The sequence below is a fragment of the Athene noctua genome, chromosome 21, assembly GCF_965140245.1.
Source record: "Athene noctua chromosome 21, bAthNoc1.hap1.1, whole genome shotgun sequence".
In the NCBI taxonomy this organism is placed as follows: Eukaryota; Metazoa; Chordata; class Aves; order Strigiformes; family Strigidae; genus Athene; species Athene noctua.
In genome coordinates this window covers 8560481-8585216 of record NC_134057.1, presented here as the reverse complement: position 1 = coordinate 8585216, position 24736 = coordinate 8560481, and the positions used below count along the sequence as shown (strand labels likewise).

At 40.5% G+C, this 24736-nt stretch overlaps 1 protein-coding gene across 1 annotated transcript in view; it reads right to left on the bottom strand.

Annotated features, from left to right (window-relative positions):
- The window catches only part of ANK3 (ankyrin 3), a 218046-nt gene that overhangs the window by 127796 nt on the left and 65514 nt on the right, over positions 1–24736 (bottom strand). The window contains exons 5-8 of the mRNA XM_074924321.1: positions 20556–20654; positions 16608–16793; positions 14716–14814; positions 2220–2318 (exon numbers count right to left, since the gene is read on the bottom strand). Of these exons, the coding sequence (XP_074780422.1) occupies positions 2220–2318; positions 14716–14814; positions 16608–16793; positions 20556–20654 (483 nt within the window). The remainder of the gene's footprint in view (positions 1–2219; positions 2319–14715; positions 14815–16607; positions 16794–20555; positions 20655–24736) is intronic.

The window sequence follows — 24736 nt, the reverse complement described above, 5'->3', positions numbered from 1 at the left end:
ATAAGGCCATTCTATGTCTGGGACAATAAAAAAGGAATGGTGCTTAAAAAAAAATGAAATGACTGCAAAGTTGACATACCTCAATTGTTCTGCCTTGGAAAACAACATCGGGTCAGGTAGGAATAACAAGAGAGATTCAGCAGGAACATGTGTTATAACAGCTCACAGCAATTAATCTTTGCTATCGAATATGAAAACTAGGCAGACACTCCTGAAACAACGTTCCTTTTTCATCTAGCACCACATTACTCTCAGCCTTCTATTGATTCTCCCATTGATTTGTAAATCCTTCCTGATCTGCTCCAGAGATGCTCTTCCCTCTTCTCAACCACGCAGCTGCCTGTTCAGGTCAGTAAACCTCCTCGGCAGAGGCACACGCTGCCCAGACCACGGGCTGGGAAATCCTTGCTGGGATGAGTCAGTGCCACCGGGAGCAAAACTTCCACTTAGTCGCTAACTGCCGGAAAAATGATGCCTCTGGTAACGCCAGAGAAGCGCAACGATGAGTGACACAAGTACAGCACGAGCAGGAGGAGTTATGCAAATCCTTTCTGATTTATGGAGAGGATGGGTGTTTGGGGAAACGGGCCATCGCTGGGGGAAGCCAGAAAAAACAAACCACTACTTCGTGAACCACATTCATCCATTGCCTTTTGCCTCTGCTCTGCCAGACTCAGGAGCTGCTAAAGCATCTGCCCTCTTCCCGAATCCTGTTTCCATTCCAGCCTGTATTTTTTGTTACATAAATTACCCTAATGTCTGACCCTGGAACCTGCGATACAGAAAAATGAAGCATATCACAAATTTTCATTACCAAAAGCAAAGAACAAGCTGGATTCCAGCTATTTTAAATAGTGCCAGCCCCAACATTTTGGCTGTGGTGAGCCATATAAATGCTTGCAGAGAGGAAGCAAATAGTCCCTTGACACATCCCTTTCTCCCTGCTCCAACCAAATATCTGTCACATCACCAAAATGTAGCCCTTCTCACCATGTGGTAGGCCCACATCCTTCAGCCTGACAGCCCCCGTGTAGCATGTAGGAGGCTGGTATTTTAATCTAGACATTGTACCCACTGTACACATTAGCCACAAAAAGTCATCTCTTCCATATTCTCCAACTGGAAAAAGACAATTTTACAAAGAAATCACGAGTGACTTCTAAAGGTAAAATAGAAGAACTAAATTAAAACGTGGAAAGAGTGATGAGGTGACAAAATAAATTGACCCTGTTTCTGAATTTGCCACAGAAATAAAAAATACAAATGTGCCTCAAGGGCACTGCAGGAAATCTCCGACTGCTGAAACACTGCAAAACCAAACAGAAACCTGTAGCTACAGTAATAACTGTAGAAAAAAAATATTTTTAGGTTATACCTTTGTTTTGTCTACAATGATTCTGGTGGAAATTATAGAGAATAATTAAAAATGGAAGATGGGTATGTGATAAGCTAATAATGCAAGGAAATTACAGTTGTCAAAAAGTTATAGGCACAGATCCTGAAGGTTACCTCATATGCACAGAAGCATTTTGCAGGGGCTGTCTGTCTGTCTAAACCTAGACACAGTTCTAGATTTACTTCCAAACATCTGAACTTTTTCCTTCTCTTTTTGCCACTGTGTAAGCAAATAAAACAACCCTAAACTGGTCTGATCAGGTTTTGACTACAGCAATTAGATATAAGCGTATGCATCAAGCTTCTAAGTCACTCAGCGGATAGAGTGGGGTGTCAATCTGATGGAAACCATCACTATGCTCGGCACGTGCTGACAAATCCAAGCGAGCACCCTGAGCTGCAGGAGATTCATCAGCAGCATCACGCTCTGCGACACTGCCCTGTGGATAATGAAAGGCGAGCACACGCCACAGTTCAAAGTTACTCTTTTAGCATTCAAATTCTGAAATACCTGAACTGAATTCTTGTCTTTCTGCATTTTCCTGTACGTTCACCTCTACCCCCAAGTAGCTAGGAGGCAGCACCTAATTAAACGCTCTACAGAGAAGATGGAAAATTGTTTCTGAGCTTTGCCATACATGGTGTTTCACACTCTGCTTTAAGAGATGTAAATTGTTAGATCCTACTGCAACCATTTTATAAAAAAGAAATGCAGTGCAGCTATGGTAGCCTGCCAGGAAGATGAATGATTTAAGCTGTACAGCAACTAACAGGTCAGAGGCAAGAATTCCACAGTCACTCAGAGCATTCACACTTAAGCTTACCCTTGTTTTGGCATCAATTTTAGCTCCTCGATCAAGTAGGAGTTTGACCATATTTGCATTTCCCCTCTTCGATGCAACATGTAACGGCGTGATATCATTCTGTAGAATTAAAAAACATAGAAGTAAACATCCATGTATCTTTCATGAATTCCTTGCTGTTTGCTCACAGAATGAATTATACCCAATTTGCTAAAGCATAACACAGGTTGTTTTTTTTTTTCCCCTGGAAGCATGAAAGCAAGGGGAAGCTGTGTTTATCCACACATGTGAATTACTGACCCGATACCTCGACATATATATTATGAAGACAAACAATCAAGTTGTGTTTGGAGTTATAAGACAACTTGATTGTGCCTCAGTTCTCAGCTTTTGTATAAGAGTTAAATTTATGCAATTCTACTGACTAAGCCCTAGCAATCTAATTCAGCTATGGTTGTTACTGAGCATGTAATGATAAGGATTTATACCTTACAACTTCGTTGGTCTTGTAGGAGCCATGGAAAATAAATAAAACCATTACATCTGTACATCTAATTCAAAAGCAACAAGATAGCAAAGCTATTTATTTCTGAACATTATCAGCAAACTGAGAGCTTTGTGGGCATCTTTGTTTCAGTTACATCACTAATTTCATCTACTGAATTTGTTCCTGTAATCTTTGTAATACTGTACTTTAACTGAGACTGTAAATATGTGTATATGCTTCCCAAAGTGGTGCCTGGCAGGCCAGCAGCACACAGAGATGCTGCACATCGAGGACAGTTACATAACCACTGCGTGCGCACACAAACACACTTTTTTAACAAGATGTAGCTAGGACGTTTTTTCACGCTTTGATGAATCCTTTATCTTGTGGCGTATGAAGGCCGCATCCTGTATATATTTGATCGTATGGAGCCAAATAAAAATGAAAGGTTTTAAATAGAGCATGCAGCTACTGTATGAAGACAAACAGAATTCTAAAGAACGTGTTTCTGTGTGTATAGGGGCAGCACAAACAGCTGGCTGTGCAAAACCAGCTGCCCTGTGACCGAGCAGAAAGGAATAAATTTTAGTGTCCTTTGGCTGACTGAATCAGAAAGGCACCCATTGCCTTGAATAGCTGGAGAGCAGTACAAGCATCTTACCTGGCTAACAGCCCGTTTAATAGCGCTTCCTCAAAACTGCAGGTGAGTGGAAGGATAGAAAACCAGCACTGAAAAAAAATCCCTTCTCAGATGTGACGAGCTGACTCACAACTTAATAATAATCCTGAGTCCCCGGTCCAGTATGCTACAGTTTCCTTTACACCAAATTTCGCTGTGAAGTTAACCCACAGCTAAAAGTACTAATTAATATTATTAAAGAAAGTATTAATTAATATTATCACAGAGGTAAAATATATTTTAGCAAGATGAAATGACAGAGCTTCTTTCTCCAATATTAATGATCATTAGAGCATCAAAGTGACTACTATTCCAGGGTAGCTCCTTATTTCTTTAAAAAATTGAAGTAAAACAAAAAGATGCTTAGCACATTAAGCAAAAAGTATGCTATGTCTAGTCCCTCCGGGGATGTAAAACTGTTGGTTTTGAAAAATTCTATTTGACTGGGAGTTGACATTGGATATAATACAGGATCAGTGTATTACTGTATCAGCCACAAAGAGGACCAATAAAGAGAGGAGAAAAACAATTAGGAGGAGATACTTTCTGCTTTTCCTCTCTTCCCAGGAGGAAAGATGTTACTGAGATCAGAGGGAGAGAGATATGAATTCTACTTTCCTGAGAAAAAACAGTAGGGGAAATAACTTTCATGTCTTCAAGTAGAGGACACTACAGGTAATTTAGACTGAAGGACCACCTTCTTCCACTTGCTGGAGCTGATGGGCAAATAGGTTAACTCAGTCTAATAGAACTGAATACCCTGTTAATATGTCAGAATAATCTAGTACTAATAATTTAATATATCATACACAGACTACTGCCTTTCCTAAGCATCAATAAAGAAATGGAGGAGGAAGGGACAGCATTACAAAAGGTAGGATGAAGTCTGGTTCTCATCTGTCTTGACACTAAGCTAAATCAATCTAGTGAGGCACAGGGGAAGGTATAAACATGTAAGAATATGCACTTTGGATCTAATTATTGGCCAGTCCAATTGTTCAGAGCTCTTGCTGCCCTAAATGAAGGAGAGTTAATTCTAGAGTAGATGGATGAGTGCTGGCAGATACACACCTCAACTCCAACTTCCACTTAGCAGTTAAGGTTTAGGTCACACTGTTTGCTTGCGACAGGGGAAGAAAAAAAATAAAAAAATTCACTTTCATGTTCAAAAAGGAGTCGCATTCAAATGACCTTTGTATTTCTGGTTAGTACTGAAACTATCAGGACAGTGCAGTCCTCTCTCAGCTTCTGACAGGGGCAAGCACCCTGGCTTGAATGTGAGGAAATTCTCCAGCACCAAATAAGGTCTGAGCCCACTTCTGCAAACTGGAGAACTAGCAATCCATCTTTCCTCCATCTGATCACCTGTCTTTATAAAAAATATACACATTTAATATCTCTAGGATCTTGAACCTTCAGTTAATTTGTTGAAAATAGGCAGCAAGTTCACATTAGGAAGAGATAGATGGATAAAAGATAGGATCACTTTAGACACAGTTTCTTAGGAAAACCAACTGCACACAGCTAGTCTGAAATGATGAATTGTACAGGAGAAATCAAGCAAATGAAACCCTATGTGCCCAGTGAAATATCTGTCCTTATGGATGATCAAATTCAGCTCCTCTTTCCTGGGAAAAAAAGCGCTGCAGCACTCGCTTTCTGGGAAGAAGGATGCAGGTTTTGTTGTACTCTACTAACCTATTCAGATAGTTCATAAAAAGAATTAAGAGATAAAGAAGAAAAAGCATGTTTAGTCTTTGTCAGCCCTAACAGCTCAGGAAAACACTGTGGGGAAATGAAGGGGAAAAAAGAGAGGGGGCAGGTCTCTATTAATTTTGCCATTTAGCTATTTGAGCTTTTACTGGTAGCAAACAATATGAAGTAATAATGCTGCTGGCTGAGAGTTCTGACTTCATACCGGTGAAGAGATGCATTATGTGAATGTTTGAATAGCTGCACACTGAAGTTTAGGGCAAGCAACTTGTCTTTGGCCAATACTTAAATGATATTCTTTTACTTTAAGCCAAGTCTTAAAGAATTATACCCAGATACATCACCTATATGGCCTCTTCCCATCTCCCATCTGACAATTCAGAACATGAACTGCGACGTGCATAAACCTCAGACAACATCGTCATTAATGTTTCTGAGGACAAAATGTAAAGCAAGCAACTCCAAACTGAGTTGTTTGTACTTGTCACAAGAAACTAGGGATATAAAAAGCTTCATAATATGTGCAGCTTGGATATAGGTTATTAACACTAAAACTGTGGTATCAGCAAACAATATAGGCACCAAATGTAAGGTTCTGAATTCTTCAGTAAATCAACAGCATCTGCTGTCTTTTTCAGTCTATTTTTAACAGTTTGATCTTCTATAAATTTCTCCCTTTGTTCTTAAGATAGAATAGTAAATCAGGAAACTTTTGAAGATGTCTTCCTGCGGTAATAAAGCTGAAAAGCCTTCAGAAAGTTGCCATTAGAAGATGTGGTTCAGATCTAGAAAGGCTGTTGGAGTGCTTCTTGCCCTTGCTGTTGAAATATCAAATACTGGGTAATGTCTCAGGTAGAGCCCTCGAGACTGAGATCCAACTTGGGAGTTAACAGCTTCTACAGGGGATACAAACCCTAACTTGTGAGAATAGCAGCCTAAACCTCTGCAATAAATGCTCACAGAGTTATGAACTAGCACATAGCCATTCCTCCCCCCCCTTGGCAGATTTCCTAGGGTATATGACTTGAAGTACTCTGAACCGTATATAGCTCAAAGTGTGACAGATCAGATGCCTGCAATTTTTTTTCTGTACCTCACAACATTGCAGATGGCTGCTTTTCCTTCCCTTTATCTCTATCCATTGCCTGCTGCAGCCACCACCCTTCACACAGGGCCTGTGCCTTCCTTCCGAGTCTCACAACATCCAGAAATACGATGGGTGAAGAATGACCTGCTTTTACATTTAGTGGCTTTTGCTTGTGCCTGATCGGAGGAAACACCAAGCGCCTTCAGCTGTAGCTCTCTATGTACAACTTCACAAGAAAATGAAAAAAATTTGGAGTTATCCTGTGCTGAGCAATAAGCCACCTGAATTTCTCATCTGAAATGAAATCAGCTCCCCTCTGACACATGGTTCAGAGTTTGCCACAGTAGTCAGAATTACTCCTTACTATTACAGATTAGCAACACAAATGGGTAGGAAGTCAGAAAAAAAATAGGTAGAAATTTAAGATTGGCAGCATGCAAACACAGTACATCTTAGAAGTTTTATTTTAATGCATTTAGAAAATGAAGAATTCCCCCGGGTTTCTCACATGCAGTGCTGTCCTGTGGGATTGCCTCTTTCTCCCATCAATCTGATTTACAAGTATAAGGAAGCTAATAACAAATAAGAAAAGTAAATGTTTGCACTTACAGTACCATATTGGGCTCTGAGGTGTACCTTTAAAAAAAAAACACACCAAAAAAAGGGTAAACCTTTCCTAATGTGCAGCATTGTTTTAAATGCTGCCTGATTGGCAGATCATGGAGGGACTCATTGCCAGCATCATTGGGACTTGATATTTCTCCTCGCTACCAATGAAAGAACTACCTCTACCTCTGAGCTCTCCTCCCAGCCCCTCAGTGGAGTGGAGTTTAGATCCGAAAAATTTCCCTGCTTTATCTTTGCTTTTTCAAAAAAACCCTGTTTCTTACCAAAATGTTCAGATTAAATTGGAATCTAAGATAGTCCTTCTCAGTTCTCAAGTGAGAGCAGACTCTGGGAAGAGCTTAATATTGACAAAGAATGTGTGAATAAAACAGAAGCTGAAAATAGCCAGACTGCTAAAGCAGAAATTTCCTATACAGTCTGGAAAATCCCTCCATCATTAGGCGTTCTTGAGGAAAGGGCATAATGTTGGTTGTTGGTTGTCATATACTGGCATTGCCATCAACAATACTGCATGGGTACCACCACTATTACCAGTTCCAGCAGGTACGGGAAGATTGAGCTTTGCATGTGAAGATTGTCATAAGCAACTATGCAGCTACATAAACACGTTGTTATGAAAACACTCAGTGTTCTCTCCAATACAGGATTGGATCTACAACACAGCAAAATCCCTGCAGAGAAAACTCTTATATTCTAGCAGCAGTTACTGGGATCACCGAGACTTGTATAGGACTTTCAAAAATTAAAGAAATTATAGGTGCAAACACACAAGCAGATGCTTCCCGGGAAACCTTACAATAATGCATCTTTTTTCAGATTTTTTCTTCTTTACTTAATAAGACTTATATTGTGCTCATTTACTTCTTGTTTGCTTATAGACTTATCTTTCTTTAGGCTTGAGATGTATAAAGTGAATCCTGGAAGAAAAGAAGGAAAAGTATATCAAGAAGCTGTTATGGCAAACTACCACTAGGGAAATACAAAGATGTTTTTCTCTTATGTTACTGTCACTTACATATTGCCTGCTCTGTTTGATGGGCTAATGGTGTTCTGCTCCTCAGCCTCAGGGTCATCATTAATGCATGTTGTCCTCACACCACCCTCTCAAAATTACCAAATCCTTTCTCAACCTTCCAGTAAGCAAACTTTTTGCAGGCAAAGCCCACTCCCAGAGGAACTGAGGTCTCTGGAATAAGGAGTGCTGTGTATCAGGAAGGCTGTTCACGGGGCTGGAGGCAGTTTTATGGCACAGTGACTACCTCCTGTTTGCTTTGGCGAGAAAGATATGGGCAGAGGTCATCTTCATGTAGAGGATTCCATTGCTACCTGAATCTTCTGACTTGCTTAAGTACGGAGTGGATGTGGGGGTCACAGATGTTCCTTTCTGCTGTTGCTCTGGAAGCTGCAGAGAACAATTTCTTTCTTCCTTCCTTTCTAACCCCTGTGCTCCTCAGAGACAGGTGGACCTTCAGAGGCATTTCCTCACCCAGCCTGGGCAGATCTTTCCACTGGAAGATAATCTCAGACAGAAGAATGACATCTGAAAGACTGTGAAGTCCCCAAAGATAATTTTAACCTAACTGTAATTCCCAGAAAATGCAGTTTATTCAAAGCATCTTCCTCACCATCTCATTTGCATAGCGACCTTGGAAAAATACTGATTTGCACTTTCTTGTTGCTGAATTAGCACAGGGCAGTCTGGACACACATCTCCATCGCAGCTGGCCATGAACTGCAGCAGATAAAATTTCCTGCCCTCCATGTGCACTGCTCCCGGGGATGCCCAAGCAAGGCCTATATGGGAAAGGGCAGGCACTCTGCAGGGGTCTGATTTACAGCAAAAGAGCTTTCTTGCACAGAATACCATAGGCATAATCAGACTGCTAATGAAACTGGTATCCCATTCTTTCCAGTGGCTGTTACTTGCTTTAAAATGTATCTGGATACACCTTTCCAAGTCCCAGATATCAAAGTGCAAGGCAGTCTAGAGAAAATCTGACGGGAGAAATAAAGGAGAAATCCCTCTGTGATCTATCCTTTTTCTCCAGCACCCCACCCACCCTCAGGCTGAAGATGTCCTGCTTCTGGTAAAGCAAATCAAGCCCCTGCAACAGCGTCCAGCTCCAGGAGCAGCAGCTGGGATGGGAGCACAGCAGTTCTCACTATGCATGTGGTCACTGTAGGCCAACAACAGATCTTCTGAACTGAAAGCTTGGAACAGGAGAGCCCACTTGGTGGAGTTCGCTTCTCCATACTAGGTTGGTAATTCCAGAAGAGGGGAAGTAGATACCAAAATTATTAAAACTCTAGGTAACACACCAGATACAGTGTGATTCAAAGGCACAAGTGGCTGGTGAACAATATTTTTCTTAAGATAACAGCAATTACTTCTTCCTCTTGAAAAAATTGCTAAAATAGATCGACTTAAAGGTCTTTGCCCTTCTTTCAGTTTGTAACTAGGATTTATCCACACCTCTCCAACATCAGGTGCCACTGCCACCTAAGAGAATGGTGCCTGGAACTGCTGCAGTCCTTCAAAGCCCAGGTAGTGACTGCACTTACGCGTTAATCCGGCTCAGAAAGGAGACTGACTTCATCCTCAGACACCCTTTATTCTCTTCTTCTGCTTCTCTAGTCCATATGTGATCGCCTCAAGTTAAGTAAGAGGGAAATATGGTGATGCAATGAAGGGATTCCTTTAGCTTTGAAGGGTTTCAGAGAAGCATATAGCCACACATGTGAAAATATGCTACAGAAAAAGGATGATCAATAGACATGAAATACCTGTTACTTCTACAGCGCATACCCTGCCAGTAATCATGACAGGTTTGTTGCTGAGTTTGAGCCCAAGTCAAGCAATTTCATTACAAAATGGCAAATATCCAGCCCAGTAAGGAGACCTTGTTTCACTTGGTCTAAGGTTTGAAGGTTCTTGGAGCTGCCTCCCTGTGAATAGATAGAATCGGGGGCATCACAAGCTGATTTGCTGTAATGGTCTCCAAGCCATCCCACAGGGAACTTTCCATGCTGTGCCATCTTCCCTGCACTTGCAGCAAGGCTAGAGAAGAAAACCCAAACACCCAAGTGCTAATGCAGTTCCGTGTAAGAGCTGACACAAAATCAGGTGCTGGGCTGGAAGAGTGCAAACCAAAAGCAGGTACGTTTCCTGCAACCCTCCCAGTTGCTACGGTCAGCAGGTACCACAGGCTGGCAGGCACTGCGACACCTGTAAGAGCTCCTGGAGCTATGCCTGTTGTTCTTAGATGCAGTGAAAGAAGGTAACAAGGGAGTATATGACAGCTGAGAGGCAGGCAGGTGTATACTGGCGGGGGTGAGGGGAGCAGCTGCTACTGCATATCGCCGGGGACATCATTTACTTACACCATTGCTCACCTCCTGCCCGCACACCGGGAGCCATCAGCGAGCTCGTGTCTTTCCCTGCCTTCCTTGCTGAAACCTCTTTCTTCCCTCAGGCCTCTCAGAAATGCACTGAAAACACGCAGCTGAAGAGATCTTTGCCACAGGTCTGCGCTCCTTTTTCCTACATGCTTTCACCAGCTCCTCTTTTCACCACACTTGCCCATGTCCTTAAGGCTCAGAGCTCTGCCTTCATCCTACATGTCCGTTCACTTTTCCTCCACCCTTCCCCACCTTCACTACACCGATGATGGGAGCTGGCTAAATATCTTCCCCCCAAATATTTGTCTTCATGTTGCCCCCTCCACACAAGCATCTTCTGTTACCGTAATCCTCTGCTCCTGTTCAAATCTCTCCTCAGAACTGATACAGTTTAAAGATAAATTGAGAGATAGACAAGTAGTGTGGATTCATATTTATTTAACAAGAAAAAAAGGAAAAACAGTTGGTGGTTTGCAAAAGCACAGAGTGCATTTGACACCCCCATCCTACGGTTTGCTCTTTGTACTTTTGAAAGCTACACTACATACACGTAGTATGATTTTAGCTGGGTTACAGCCCTTTCGTGTCTTTGCTCTGGTGTTTGTCTTAGATTGTCAACAACTCAAATAAGGGCCCTTCCTCCAGAGGGCAAACAGCACATCGTGAACACTGTTTACAGAAACTAAAACAAGAGGCGATGAGATGGCGGTGGGCAGGCTGCACCTGTGGGTCAGTTTTAGTACTGTCCTAGTAGTACCTCTACCTGTTTTGCAATTCAGGCAATCAAGGACTAAGCAAGGGCTCTGTTACTTAGTGCTGATAATTGTAGTTTACGCTCAACATGTACTGGTGCTCTGTTTGCCTACGAATTTACCGCTCTACCAGAATCTAACTCATCTTTTTCTGAAGCACTTTCATTACCCACAGTCTGATAAGCACTAAAAAACAAAATTCAACTCCATATTGCTGTTATTTATGCTATGATTCCTTCTGTCACAGCTACTTTATCTAATTTCAACCACCACAGAGTAGAGACGTGCTCTCCGGATGCTGCCACCCAGCTACAACAAGCACAAACAAGCCGTTCAGTGCTCTGAGTCACAATGTCAGCCCGCTGCTCTTCCAGGGTGATGTCACTGCATCTGCACGTCCCTGGATATCTGAGCATCTGCCTCTCGCAGGACGACAACTAATGAAGGGAGAACCTGGAATTTCCAGATCTTAACGAAGAGAGGAGGATGGTCTTATTACTTTGGATGTGCTCTCCATCAGTGTCCCTAATCCAGAACACAGCTGCTGAAGCCTAAGATTTATCATTTTATTAAAACAAGCATAAGCAGATGATATTCAGTAGTACTGGTACTAAATGCTGCTGGTACTAAGTGCTGCTAATTGCTAATATTAGCTAATTAGCTAATCTCTAATCTTGCTTCTGAGTGGAAAGAGTTGACCCAAGACCCCATTCGTCTTCCTTGCTCCCGTGATTAGAGCCTATCAAATACCGAATGTCAAAGCTGATGACCGTTCGAAATGCCTTAATGCTCTAATTTGGTCAGTTTAAGGATCTGGGAATAAGAGGTTAACATTATCAGTGAAAGCAAAGCACACGTAGTCAGAAGCTTCCCAGAAACACTTAACCCCCAAATCTACTCTTAGTGTGAGAACTTCATGTGGATCTAACCTGCAATCCCTCTCTCACCAATAACATGAAACACATTTAGTGACGAATGTAATTTGGAAAACATCATTTGTGGGGGATATGTGAGAGTTGATCCTTACCTTTGATACTCAACTATCAGCTTGAGCCAATAGCTGCCAGTACTCTTCTCACCAGCATTAGTAGGTACTGGATGATGTCTCATAACAGTGTCTTTTAGCTTTGGGGATTTATCTACATCAGTAAATCACCAAATGATGCTATGTTGAATGAACAGGGGCCAGCACCAACACTCTTCACCTGCACTCCCACTTACAGTTTAAGGAAAACATTCTAGGTCTTGAAAACATTCTGGGTCTTTGTTCAAAATTTATATTCCCGCTCTATCACATCCTCCATCAACTCCCCTTATTAACCACAGACAATCTCTAAAAAAGAATTGTTCAGGGTTGATTTTTTTGGGGGGGAGTGGGGTGGGAGGGTGGTGTTACATGAGAGAAATCCTGTAAGTAAAATAGTAATTTCTATGCTAAATAAACACAATATTATTTTACTGTTTTCATGGGCTTGCAACGCTTATCATAAACATGTTGCTGCGTGTAAATATGTTCCTTAACTGTAGAAACATTCAAGTTTTTAGATATACAAACTATCTAAAGAAAAATACTACAATTTTTGCTATGTAGCAAATGCTCTAAGCAGAAGTATAGCACTTTTCCTCTTGTAAAAGTAATGAAAGTAAATAAAAAGTTATGAAAGAAGTAATGATCAAAATCTCTGAAAAGGAGCTGCTGAATTATCCATGACACATAAATCCCCTCATAAATATAATCTGGAATACATGTTGAGTTTTTTGCTTTTTCTACTTTAATTGAAAGGTTGCTCCAGAATCTGATTAGTTATATGTAATATTATTACACAACTATTAATTAAATAATATTAATTAGGGCTTAATATTAAATATCTAAATTTCTATGCAACTTTTTTTCATGGCCAGTTTATATATACCTATTTATACTCTTATATCAACATTTGATTTCAGTTTGAATGCCTCTTGCTCCCTTGAGCTTCTCTCCCTATTGTCCTAGGGACCACTACAACATCTCCTTGACTTCATTTTAGTAAGGTTTGGTGAGGCAAATTCTTTCACAGTCTCAGTTTGTTTTGTTTTGGTGTGGGTTGATTTCTTTGGTTTACTTTGGTGGGTATTTTTGTTTGTTTGTGGCTTTGGGTTTTTTTTGTCTAATCAGAAATACCTTGGAATAACCTGAAATCATATTTGCTTTTTTGGATTTTTTGTTTTTTAAACCTTATCACACATACCACCCAGTGAACAACTAGTATAGATAGGTCCTCGTCTATCTTGGTTGGTAGATTGCTGGAGAAAGCAACAGGAGAAATACGTGTATTCTTCAGCCAAGAGTTTGATCTGTTTTCCACAATGAATTTCACAACACATTTCCATGTTCTGTTGCACACTTTCTGTATTGACAACCATTCCTGGCTGTGTGTCAGCAGAAATTCCATAGGCACCTTCTTATTCATGCAGCCCAAGCTATTACTGAAGAAGCTAATAAGCAAACAATTTTTTAAGAACTTCATTAGGAAGTTCTAACTCCAGCATTTTCCAGTAGTAACCTAATTTTGTATGTGAGTCCCTCTTTTATTTATCTGTATGTCCCTAATCACTCTCCCTGATTTTCACTTCTTAAAGCCCTGCATACCTTTGTGGCACCTACTCAGCTTTCTGCCCACGTCCTCTCTACCCTACCATTCTCTAGCTCTCCATCCTGGCTCATTAGATTTTGTGTTACCTCTGCCTTTCTATTGTCTCTGGTCTCATGCCTGGCACAAATTCTTTCCTTGCCCTTTGTATTGTTGTATCCCTGTCCATACTTTTATTTTCCTGCTCTTCCAACTATGTATCACCACCCCACCACCCCCGTCATTTTCTATCCTTTACACATCTCCTACACATTTTGTGGTTCCCACGTCCTCCCTACCTTTACCCACACTCCTTCACACTAATGTTCCTCTTTGGTCTTCCTACAGACCCGACCCTTGACGGCAGATATGGTCCAACTTCAGCCCAGGCTGCGAGCTGAGCCCTGCTGGCACCAGGCTTGCAGAGCTGTCCGGCTGCCTGGGGGAGGATGGACCCGCTCCCCAGGCAAGAAGGCAGAGCTGAAGCCACCACCCCACCCAGCCCAGAGTGAACCAAGGGGACAGTGGGAAAGCCCATTTCCCTCCTGGCTCCTGACCCTTTTCCATACACCTGAGGGCCTACTCTGTCACTCCCTGGGCTGTGCTGTGACTTTGGCGCACAGCTTACAGGGTCAGGAGGGTTAGTTCCCCCACTCTACCATGGCTTCTGCCATACAGCAACCATTATCGACTCCATTTCGATGCCTAGTCTCATTTTCTACCTCTCGTTTCTCAGATCTCCTTTCATGTATCATCTGACTCTCACATACGCAGTGAAGGCACAGCTGCTTCATTCACCAGTAGACCTGCGCTTCATGTTCACTGGAAATCCCAACACATTGAGGACAACTCCACAGGGACAGCCCTCCTGCCCTATGTTAAAGCTAGAGGTGGAAGCATTCATCTTGCTGAATCCCAGCTTATCTTCTGCAACACTGGGACTAAGAAAACAGCATCTCTTTTTGATTAAAACAAAAGTTTTCAAAGCTGAGGACGACAGCTCAGGTTCAGTTCAGCAGCGCAGGGAAACACCCTTTACACTGTATGGCAACAGAACAAGAGCAATCAGGCTGGCAAGAGCAATGTACCTTCCACGTCTTCGTAAAAAAAGTGTTTCAAAGTGATGATTAAGCAAGCTAAATATAACGAAGATTTCACACTTACCCTTGCAGTGAAGTCCACAGCAGCACCCCGATTTAACAGCAATGTAGCTACATTGATATTTCCATAGTGAGCAGCTATGTGGAGGGGAGTGAACCCACTCTGGAAAAACAAAACAAAACAAAACCCATAGATACTTATTTTTTTTTTATATCTAGTGTATCACACCACTGAAAAAAGCTAGTAATAGGAGTCTGCTGCAAGTCACCATTCCAATTCAGTACTAGTTTTCACTCACTGATGTTTATTTATAGACTCTCAGTGAGTCTAAATAAAATCATATTGCTATGCAGGAGGGAAAAAAATTAACATAATTATTCTAGAAGACCAGAAGTAGGATAAAACTTTCAGTTATTCCAGAAAAGCAACAGCAAAACAGTTGAGTACTAAAGCAATGATCTGTCTTTTATAAGAAATTAATTTCTAAGTAGACATAGCTAGTTGTTATTGGCATTATGTCAGTCTTGCAAGTTAAATCTCTTAGAGATTCTTTGCAGAAGTTCAGATACAAGTGATTTCATGATACTTGCTAACTGTTTTTAATAAATTCAAAGTAGATGCAAATGAAAACAACATCAAAGACGATTTTAAATTATTAATATGGATTTTTTTTTTTTCCAAGGGTTAGTACCATATAGATCAGTCTCCCACTGTGGGCAATCACACTGGGTTATGTTCAGACACCACGAGTTACCACCCTAATTAGAAGATGCCTTACTGATAAAATTACTTCAGCAACTTATTTTCATATTTAAGTAGTTTTACTTCCTTTTAAAATAATGCTAAAACATGCAGCAATTCCATCAGTCCTGCAAAGTATGAGACCTTATGGGAACTAGATGCATTTCTAATTTGTTAGCAAGCCATGCTAGCTGCCACTGCCTTGCTTTGGGAGTTTTGCAGATATAAAACCACTCTCAGATCAATCTATTTGCTGACACCATCAAGGTAAGTGTCATGCAGAAGCCTAAAATGAGACCTGGATGCACAACATGACAGGGTTGTCTGCAGCTCTCAACACATCTGATAAACATATGCTCCATGAGAATCCCTGAAAACTCCATCTTACATAATACAGCTCTTTTACGATGGCAGTTAGTTCCCACGAACGCTTACTCTTACTTTTAAACCCTAGTTTCAGCTGCAGAAAGCCCTGGTATCTAAACTACAGTCTTCTCTAGCACATGCTACTTCATTTCATCTAAAGCAGGTATCTATCCTATAAAAGGCGATGCAAAAAGGAGGAGGAAGAAATGATGCAGCAGCACTAAGTCATGGAGGAGTGATGATGCATATATATATTTATATATACCTCTGTTGTTCTATTCACCATCATCTAGGTTAACAGATTTGGAAGCAAAGAGGGGGAAAAAATGAACGGTTAGTTCACCACTGGTGATATGGATGCAAAAAGCTTCATGATTGCTATGTGGCATGGCAGCTCAGATGACAGCACAATCGGCACACAAAGGAAGCTCGACTGAATGGAAGCTGAATGATCGAGTATTTTGAATGTTAATTGTTACATGTTTACCAAAGGTCTTAAAGTAGCAATTGCACAAACAACTAATCAAATTACTTAATTGTACAGTACCTATAGCACACCACTGCAGGAGTGGCTTTCATTCCCAAGAGAATAATTCTAATTATATTTCACTTATTATTTTCCAATTGTGAAGTTTCTACAGGAGAAATTAACCCTGATTTAAACAAAAAGGGAATGAGGGAGGAAGAGGCAAAGGAAGAAAATGAAACGTTGTTCTTATTCACACACTAGAGGAGAAGGTTATGTGTAACTCTGCAGCAAAATACTTCACGCTAAGGGAGATCTTCACTGGATGTAACACGTGGTCAGCGCTTAAAAACATCAAACCTTCCTTCTTTTTACAACTGACCTTTGACTCCACATCAGCATTGTGGTCGTTCTGCAGAAGCAGAGCCGCTGCCTTCGTATCATCCTTGCGAGCAGCGATGTGAAGGGCAGGAAGACGCACTTTTCCCTTCGTATCATTTTCAAGCAGCAGTGAAACCACCTGGTCATGACCTTGCTGCAAAGCTACCGCCAAAGGCGTGAAACCATCCTGCAACATACAATGGGGACTCTCAACATATGTTCCAAGCTTTCCAGGGGGCGGAAAGGGGAAGGGAAGAGATCTCAGCATTAGTAACAGTACTGGCTCAAATTCGAACATAGAGTGTAACACAGTGAAAATTAAAAGTACCCTGCAATGACACTGGAATTGGAGTAAATTATTGGTGAACTAGGTCCCAAATCCCCAAAACACCTTTCTGGCACTCCAGTCTTAAACACAAAATTATAAGACAGAAGCACACAAAAATGACTGAGACTTGCGACAAAAAGTGTGAAATTACTCACGACTTAACAGTACATAAATAAGTGTATAATAATGTGTATAATTATATAAAAAGGTATGAAAAGCTGAAATATTAAAACAATTGTTAATGATGTCTCCATAGCAAATTATCATCCATTCCCCCCACAGCTACAGGTTTTGAAAAAAAATTCAAACAGCACTTCAGCTCTATCCTCTGATATATTTTATATGTGGATTTAAAATCTAATAATATTTAAATATGAATACATTCTCCCAATATACCAATTATTTTACTACAACTTCCATTTATGAAAATGTATACAGATGTGATGGATAATCCTCTTACAAACAGAATTTATTTCCTTACAGACTAGCAAATAGCCAACCAAAGTAGTGCAGAATAAAGAAACCTGAAAAATAGAAGATTTTTAACAGATCTTAGAGTGGATTCCTCAAACACATGAAAAGAAGAGATGTTTCTATCATTTTATTTTTATGGATTCTTAGAAAACCAAAGAATGAAAGAGTTATCGTTTAGATTCTGCTCCTTCCCAAACATTCAAATGGCATTCCAATTCAGGAACACATTCAGTTCCACCCATAACTCACTCAAATAAATCACAAATGGAAATGACTCCCTGGGATATTTATTTACTACATTTGACTCTCAGTCAACATACCCAAAGCTTATATTACCAGACTTTATTACAGTTTTGTAGGTAAACACATTCTTTCATTTTTCAACTTCTTCTGTCATGGTCAAACTCTGTAAGTGTTAAATAAAAGTGCAGCAATGACACAGAAGAATGCAGATCCTCACTCTGTGTCAAAAGTTCAGAGTTCAAGTGCTAATTTTTTAACTTTGGGAACTAGAAGTAATGTTTTCAATAATGAGTTTCTCTTCCTGGCTTGCTAAACAGAGCACCTCAGTTTAGGAAAAGAAACAGGAGACGTTCTAAAAAAGAGCATTTTTTCAAAATTTTGGAGAGTAAAAAGGCACTGAAATTCCTCAGGTCCTAAAAAGCTTTTTTTTTTTTTTTTGTTTCTTTCCATAATTTTTTTAAAACCCATTTAACCACATCCTTCCCCTTGGCCTCCAGCCTACCATTCCCCAGTAGCAGGGCAGGGCTCTGGGCAGTGGTCCCAGGCCACGAGCATCTCCTGGGGCGAAACGACCCCGCAGGCTCAGACTACAGGCAGAGTGCACAGGGTGAAAAACGCTGTGTAGTTCTGAAGGCCAAACAACTCCACGAGCATCCCCACAAGAGGGCTACACTGTACCCGCAGAAATGGAGGCTCTTGCCTGGACAAACTCTGCAACAGCTCTCACCTGCGTGACCCAAAGATTTGGCTTCCTGGTCTATTTATACAGCTGATGGCAGTGGCACACTCAGCCACTTCACAAATAAAGTAGTTTAGCCATCTACAATGTCTTTTCTCATTGGGCTTTCTCTTCTGCTAAAAATGCTGGTAACAATAATATAAAATAATCCTAGGAAATAATTTTCTCCTTTCCTTAGGGAAAAGGGAGCGGACAAAAGGGAGGGAGCACTGCATTTCAATCCCAGAGCAGCTGCCATCCCCTATACCCTCAGTTTCCTGATGAGAGTCACCCATCATTTCAGGGCGTGCAGAGATCACTGTACCACGGCCAAGCAAACTGCGACCAAGAATATTAGCACCGACAAGAATGCATTTCCACCACATGCTTGCTGAAGATGCCAACTCACAAAATACAATTGCAAGTGAGTACCGTGATGTCAGTACTATAATTAGCAATTGTACTTTAAAACATAAGGCAAAGCCCACTCCAGAAAAAAAAACAAAACAAAGCCAAGCCTAAAAAACTAAAAACAATTTAAAGAACACAGTTGGTTCTATTTTTAAATTTAGACTAAACCACCTTTGTTAAAGAGTTGTATTTTTAATTAATACTTAGCTAAGTGGCAATCATTTAATAACAAAGGCTTTTGCACTCACAAAGATAAAGATAAAGATAAATCAAATTTGTATGAAAATTTAGGCCAAGATAAAATAAAAAAATCATCCATAAGCAACTATCACAAACAAGTAAGGCAATAAAGGCAACATTGCTTTGTAGTCTGGTAGCTTCAAAGGAATTCTCCATGGATAAAATTAGATTGCACCTTATCATCAATCCTAGTTGGAGAAAAAAAAGCTCAGCCTAAACTGACATACGATATCCAAGGGAAAAACAAATACCAAAGAAAAAGAACCAAGTACCCATGCACAATCTAAAAAAATTATATTTTCAGAAAATCATACAGTGGAAAGAATATTTTCAAAAATTTGTATCTACTGCACATCTCTGGGGGTTCTGTGTCTTCTTTGTTTCCAAACTTTTAGAAAGAAATAGAAATTAGTGCTCTGAAAATGACATTTTTCAATTAACTATCCAGATGTAAAATATTTCATTTCGGTATTTGTTGGTTTTCACATCTTTGAACAATTCCAGAAAGTAGTTTCTGATGCACACTTCTAGTTATAACAAATTTTTAGTGATTTTGATCCATTAGGGATTCAATTTTCACAGTGCTTCAGAAGAGAAGAAAAAGATTCCATGCATACATCATTGTATAGTGATACTATGAGGTATAGTGATGCAATAAACTAATTTTGGATTTCACATTTTGCAAAAAGCAGGACTTTTTCAAATAGGCATTATTTCCTTCATGGAATCAATTCAGATAGGGCAATCATAATTTAAGAAATATTACAGAGACACATACTGAAATACCTTTTTTTTTTTTTTTTTTTTGGCAGCAAAATCTTGGAATTAAGGCAAATGAAAATTCAGATTAAAAACCTATCTCAGTGCAGTACATTTATGACTATTAATATATCTGCTATTTTTTCTTCCCTTCCAGGTTAGAATTACTTTTTTAAAACAAGAACTAAAAAATGTTCTGGAAAGATCACAGAACACCTCCAAGGATGGACCTTTCATCTTTCTGTCAGCTTGAAATTATCACTGCAGGACCAGATGGGATAATTAGGTGCTGCAGAGAGGGTATCAACATGGCAATAAATGCAGTTCAGAAAATGCTCCAAGCACTAAGTAACCCTGGGTTTTCCCCAATAACCCAGGGCTGTCTCTGAAGCGTAGGTAAACGGTTGTTCTTGCTTTGTGGTTGCCCTCCCCATTACTCACTATTTTTGATGAAAGCACAGAGAACTTTTATATTATGCACACAGCTTCCCTGTTTGAGCACTTAACCTGAAAGATTACCAGTTATGACTAAAAACACATTTATTTTTAGAACTGTTTCTAGTTAAAGTAATTTTTTTTTTTATTTTAGAAATGGCAAGAGATGGTTTAAATTGCTGAAAAGCCAGTAACTGAGTATTCATCAGCACACTTCACAGAGAGAAATTTTTATTGGTGTTTAATTTAGTATTTAAAAGACTAGTTTGATATAAGCTGGCAAGAATCATGGCTGAAGCACATTTTATTCTGTTCATAAAGTGTGAAATTCGAACTTTTACCTCTGTGGCAAGGCTCTGACTGGCGCCATTGTCAAGAAGAAACTTAACAACCTCCAGGTGGTTTTCTTGGGCTGCCATATACAGCGGAGTGAAACCATTCTGAAATAGGAAAACAAGAGTGTAAACACTCCACAAACATTCCATTCATACCACAGATCTGCCAAACCCAGGGAGATTAGGGGGAAACCAAATAAACTGTGTGCTCATATGCCAGTCGATAGTATGATCCCCCTTAAGTGGAGATAGGAGAAGGGTAATATTTAAAAGGACACAGTGAAATCTTTTAGCTGACCAGATAAAATTCCTACAGATAAGCGAGAATACTTTCTTTGACATCTGTTGTGAAGTCAAACTAAAAACCAGTCTGGACAGACCATTTGGCAGAGATGAGTTATAATTCCTGATACACGCAGTCTCGATAATGGAAGTACAAAATGGGACAGGCAAATACAAGTCTGTACCGAAAGCAAGAGCAATGACTCTTCAAAATACTTGCCAATTTTTCTCTTCTTTCTGTTAGCCTTGACTTCTCTTTCACTTTTGCCAGCTACTTATGCCTTTTGTCTCCTCAGAGAGCTGCCTTCTGAGCACAGCCTGCTTATGGTCAATGAGCTACTTCATATTTCAGACATCAGGAAATCTGAGGATCGTTGGTTCTCAGCAGTTTGAGACAGAAGTTTATCAGGGCTTCCAACCACATTAGAGCATTTCTCAAATTATGCTTAAGTGAGTGATTTCAATCAATGCAATACATTAGAGGCTGCGGAGCTTAATTCTTTGGCAAGTACTTTCCTCTTACTGTCAATGCTTTTTCTTTGCCTTAACTGTATACAGGCCACAGCCTTTCAGGAGCTGAGTTTTTGGCGACTAAACTGGGTAATTTTCCCTATTGTTCTAAGCATTTATGAAATTCACAGCTTAGACATCACTCCCAAAACCAAAACAGCAAAATGAAGTCATGAAACCTGCCTTGGAATCAAGATACCTCTAAGGGAATTTATAGAAGTTGCTGATTTGCACTGGAAATTGCTTGGCTTTCACATAGCACTGCATGTCATTCAGTCCAACAGAATCATGAACTAGTGGTAAATACGTATTATAGTAACAACTTAAAGTGTGTGTATACTATACTGAGCAGTTTGGTACTGCTGAAGCAACAAAAGCAGCATCAGCAACAAGAACAATCCCTTTCTGCTCTGATCTGTCATGATACATGTTTTTACTCTTCGTACTCCAAGCATTACTCCGTCAGACTTACATTACACTGCTAGATTTTGCCTGATCCCTGTCTTTATGGTACCAGCATGGGTGATGATGCCATTAAACGTTCTGGCCACGAGGTCAGTGAGGTTTCAATGGGCTCTGTTAGGCCCCCGGCTGTCTTCTCACTATCTTCTTCCAGATCTCATGCCATTAGGATTTCTGTGAACCTCAGACTTCCCTTAAGTAAACTTCACACAGTGAGAGCTGCAATGGGGGCAACAGCTTCCCTCTTCAACTGCTCCCTCCTAAGATCCCCCCCAGACCTCTCGCTCTACCATACGCCACTTCTGGTGATTACTCTAGAGCGTGGGGAGAAAGAAAATACAAAATAAAATAGGAGGTAAGGGCTAGTTAAAAAATAACAGGTAAAACAGAAGAGAGATTTCATCCGGCTTAAATAACAGAAAAGTTCAGGAAGTGCTTCCACATGACTGAGTTTGGCTGAGAGTATCAGCACTCTCATGTTTGCAACGTGGCAGACATTTCGGCAGGGTGGAAAGCACAGGGGGGGCAGCTCAGCAATTCAGCTAGAATAGTCACAAAGGACACTGACCTAGATTTTGACAGAAACCAATGGAGCCAAACGCAGATGAGCTGAGAAGAGTTTGCCCCTGGATTTGCATTAAAGAAAAAACATCAACGTTCTGGGCTCTGGAGAGATGAAGGGAAACTGTAGCCCAAGACCTATATTCGGCTGAGTTGTAGTAGCTGTGGTGAAAACAGCTGAGAGGCATCTGACTGTCCCAGCAATGGGGCAGAGTTGCAGGGCATCCATCCAACAGAGAGCACACAGGAGAGTGCAGGTGACCCGAGGCCGAGCACGCAGGCTTCCCTGGCAGCAGAGACTAACAGCAGGTCAGAAGAAAGGGCAGCTGAGAGGAAATGGCATGATCTGGATGTTTGATCCAAGAGGAACTTTATCATCAAACAAGACACTAAGCAGCTGTGAAGCCACACGTTTACAAGGCTCGCACAGGCTGCGAGGTCTGCTGCTGCTCCAGTATTTTGATAATTTGGTCTCTATTCAGGAAAACATCACTACAAGCATAAAACAGGCGCTGAAGTTCTACCGGAGTCAAAGCATAAAGTGTGTCAATGCACTCTGCAGCACCAAGGCCTAACAGCTTATTTACCATACAGACAAAATTCTGCTTAATGAAAAACAAAGAAGGCAGAAAGCACTTGCTATAAAGTACCTGACGTGTCACATTACAGGTTATTATTACAGTGAGCAGCAGTCTGGCATTTTTCCCTACCATTTCACAGCATACTCTATATCTATTTACTAACTCAGTTGGAACTAAAGATTAATGTTTTTTACTTTCAAACATTTGCATTTAGAAAGGAAGCAGGAAACACTTCCTAATTATTAGTTTGAGAAAATAATTAATAGGCAAAAATTCTCAGAACCAAGTATTATTAGAATTTGGAGGCAGAGCAGAACCTTTTCTTCTACGTTAAATTATTGTAGGGTTTTCAACATCTTTCCCCCCATACTTTGATTTTCTTCTCTCTTTAAAAAGAGGCTGAAGTTTCCACAGTGCCACAAGCCTAAGGAAAGAATTTTGTGTTCAATAGTAAGAAAGAGCCCTTAGAAGAGGTACAAAATTCAGACTCAGTAAAAATTAACTTTTTTTTTTTTTTTTAAGGACAGGAATATTTGGTAAAAGAAGGCCTGATATCCCTAACTCTGGCACTTGTCGGCAGGGTAGAGCTGTTACCTTCAAGGGAAGAGGAAATAAAGCCAAACGCATAGAAAACAGGGTCAGCATCAAAAAGAAAAAGCAAGAAAATATTTGAGCAGTCTCTCTGTGGGTATGCCAAATTCAGCAGAACTTTATTCGAAACTTTAGGAAAGCTCAAGTGATGCTCAGTACCGTGAACAACGCTGGACCAGAGGCAGTTTAGTAACAGGGAGCTCCAGGTACCTCCCCAAAAGACTAATCCCAGCTGGGGGATCTAACTGCCACGTACTGATGTGGAACGGCCAATATACACACGTCTCAAACAAAGATGTCAAAGGCATCCACGGTGTATGGACAATGCAGTTATATAAGATGTTTACAATCTCAGATTATTTTTAGTTTCAGGGTTGAATACACAAGTTCTCAAACACAAGCACAAAAGATCCTTTCAAAGCCATCTTAATTTCTTTAACAGGAAAATCACTGGAGACACTTCTGCTTTGTTTTACTTCTTAACAGTCACAGAAGATTTTACTTAAAACTACTTTTTGTTGCTGTTGTTGCTCTCTTTAGATTCAAATTATATGGTGCCTGGAGCCAAATATGGCTGTATTTAAATAGTATAAGAGTAAGAAAGAAGAACTGAGCCACCTGTTTTCTTTGTCCAGGTGAAGGAAACATGAAATACAGTTCACAAATAGCTAACATTCTTCAAACAGATTCTATTAAACATTTTGTTCATATTATTTAAAACCAATTTAAAAACCCTGTTTCTTTAAAATGTAATTTTTTAAATTTTCCTTTTTAACAAACATTTTCTACCATGCCCCTAGTTTTATCATACAGAAGAATGGCAACTCTGGGCCGTGCTTCTCGCGGTCCTACTCTGTTACGTGTTGTGGTTGTTGGTAGTGTCTGCATTAAATTTACATTTTCTTCTCTTCCCATTATGAATCTGTCTTTTACCTGTGCCATAATGGATGAGATCATCCCTCCCTGTCCTTATCTTGATTTCCTGGGACTTTTGCTTTATTTTTCTCTTCTCAGTGCTGGGGGGAAAGGGGGGAGTGAGCAGCTGCGTGGTGCTCAGTTGCCCTCTGGGTTCAAACCACGACACTTTTAATATGATCCCTTCTCTGACACTGCCTGCCAGCCAGCCTCTGAGCACGGAGAACAGGAATGGAGCAGGACTGCAGGGACACCTCCTATGCCACAACCACCTGGCTTTCAACA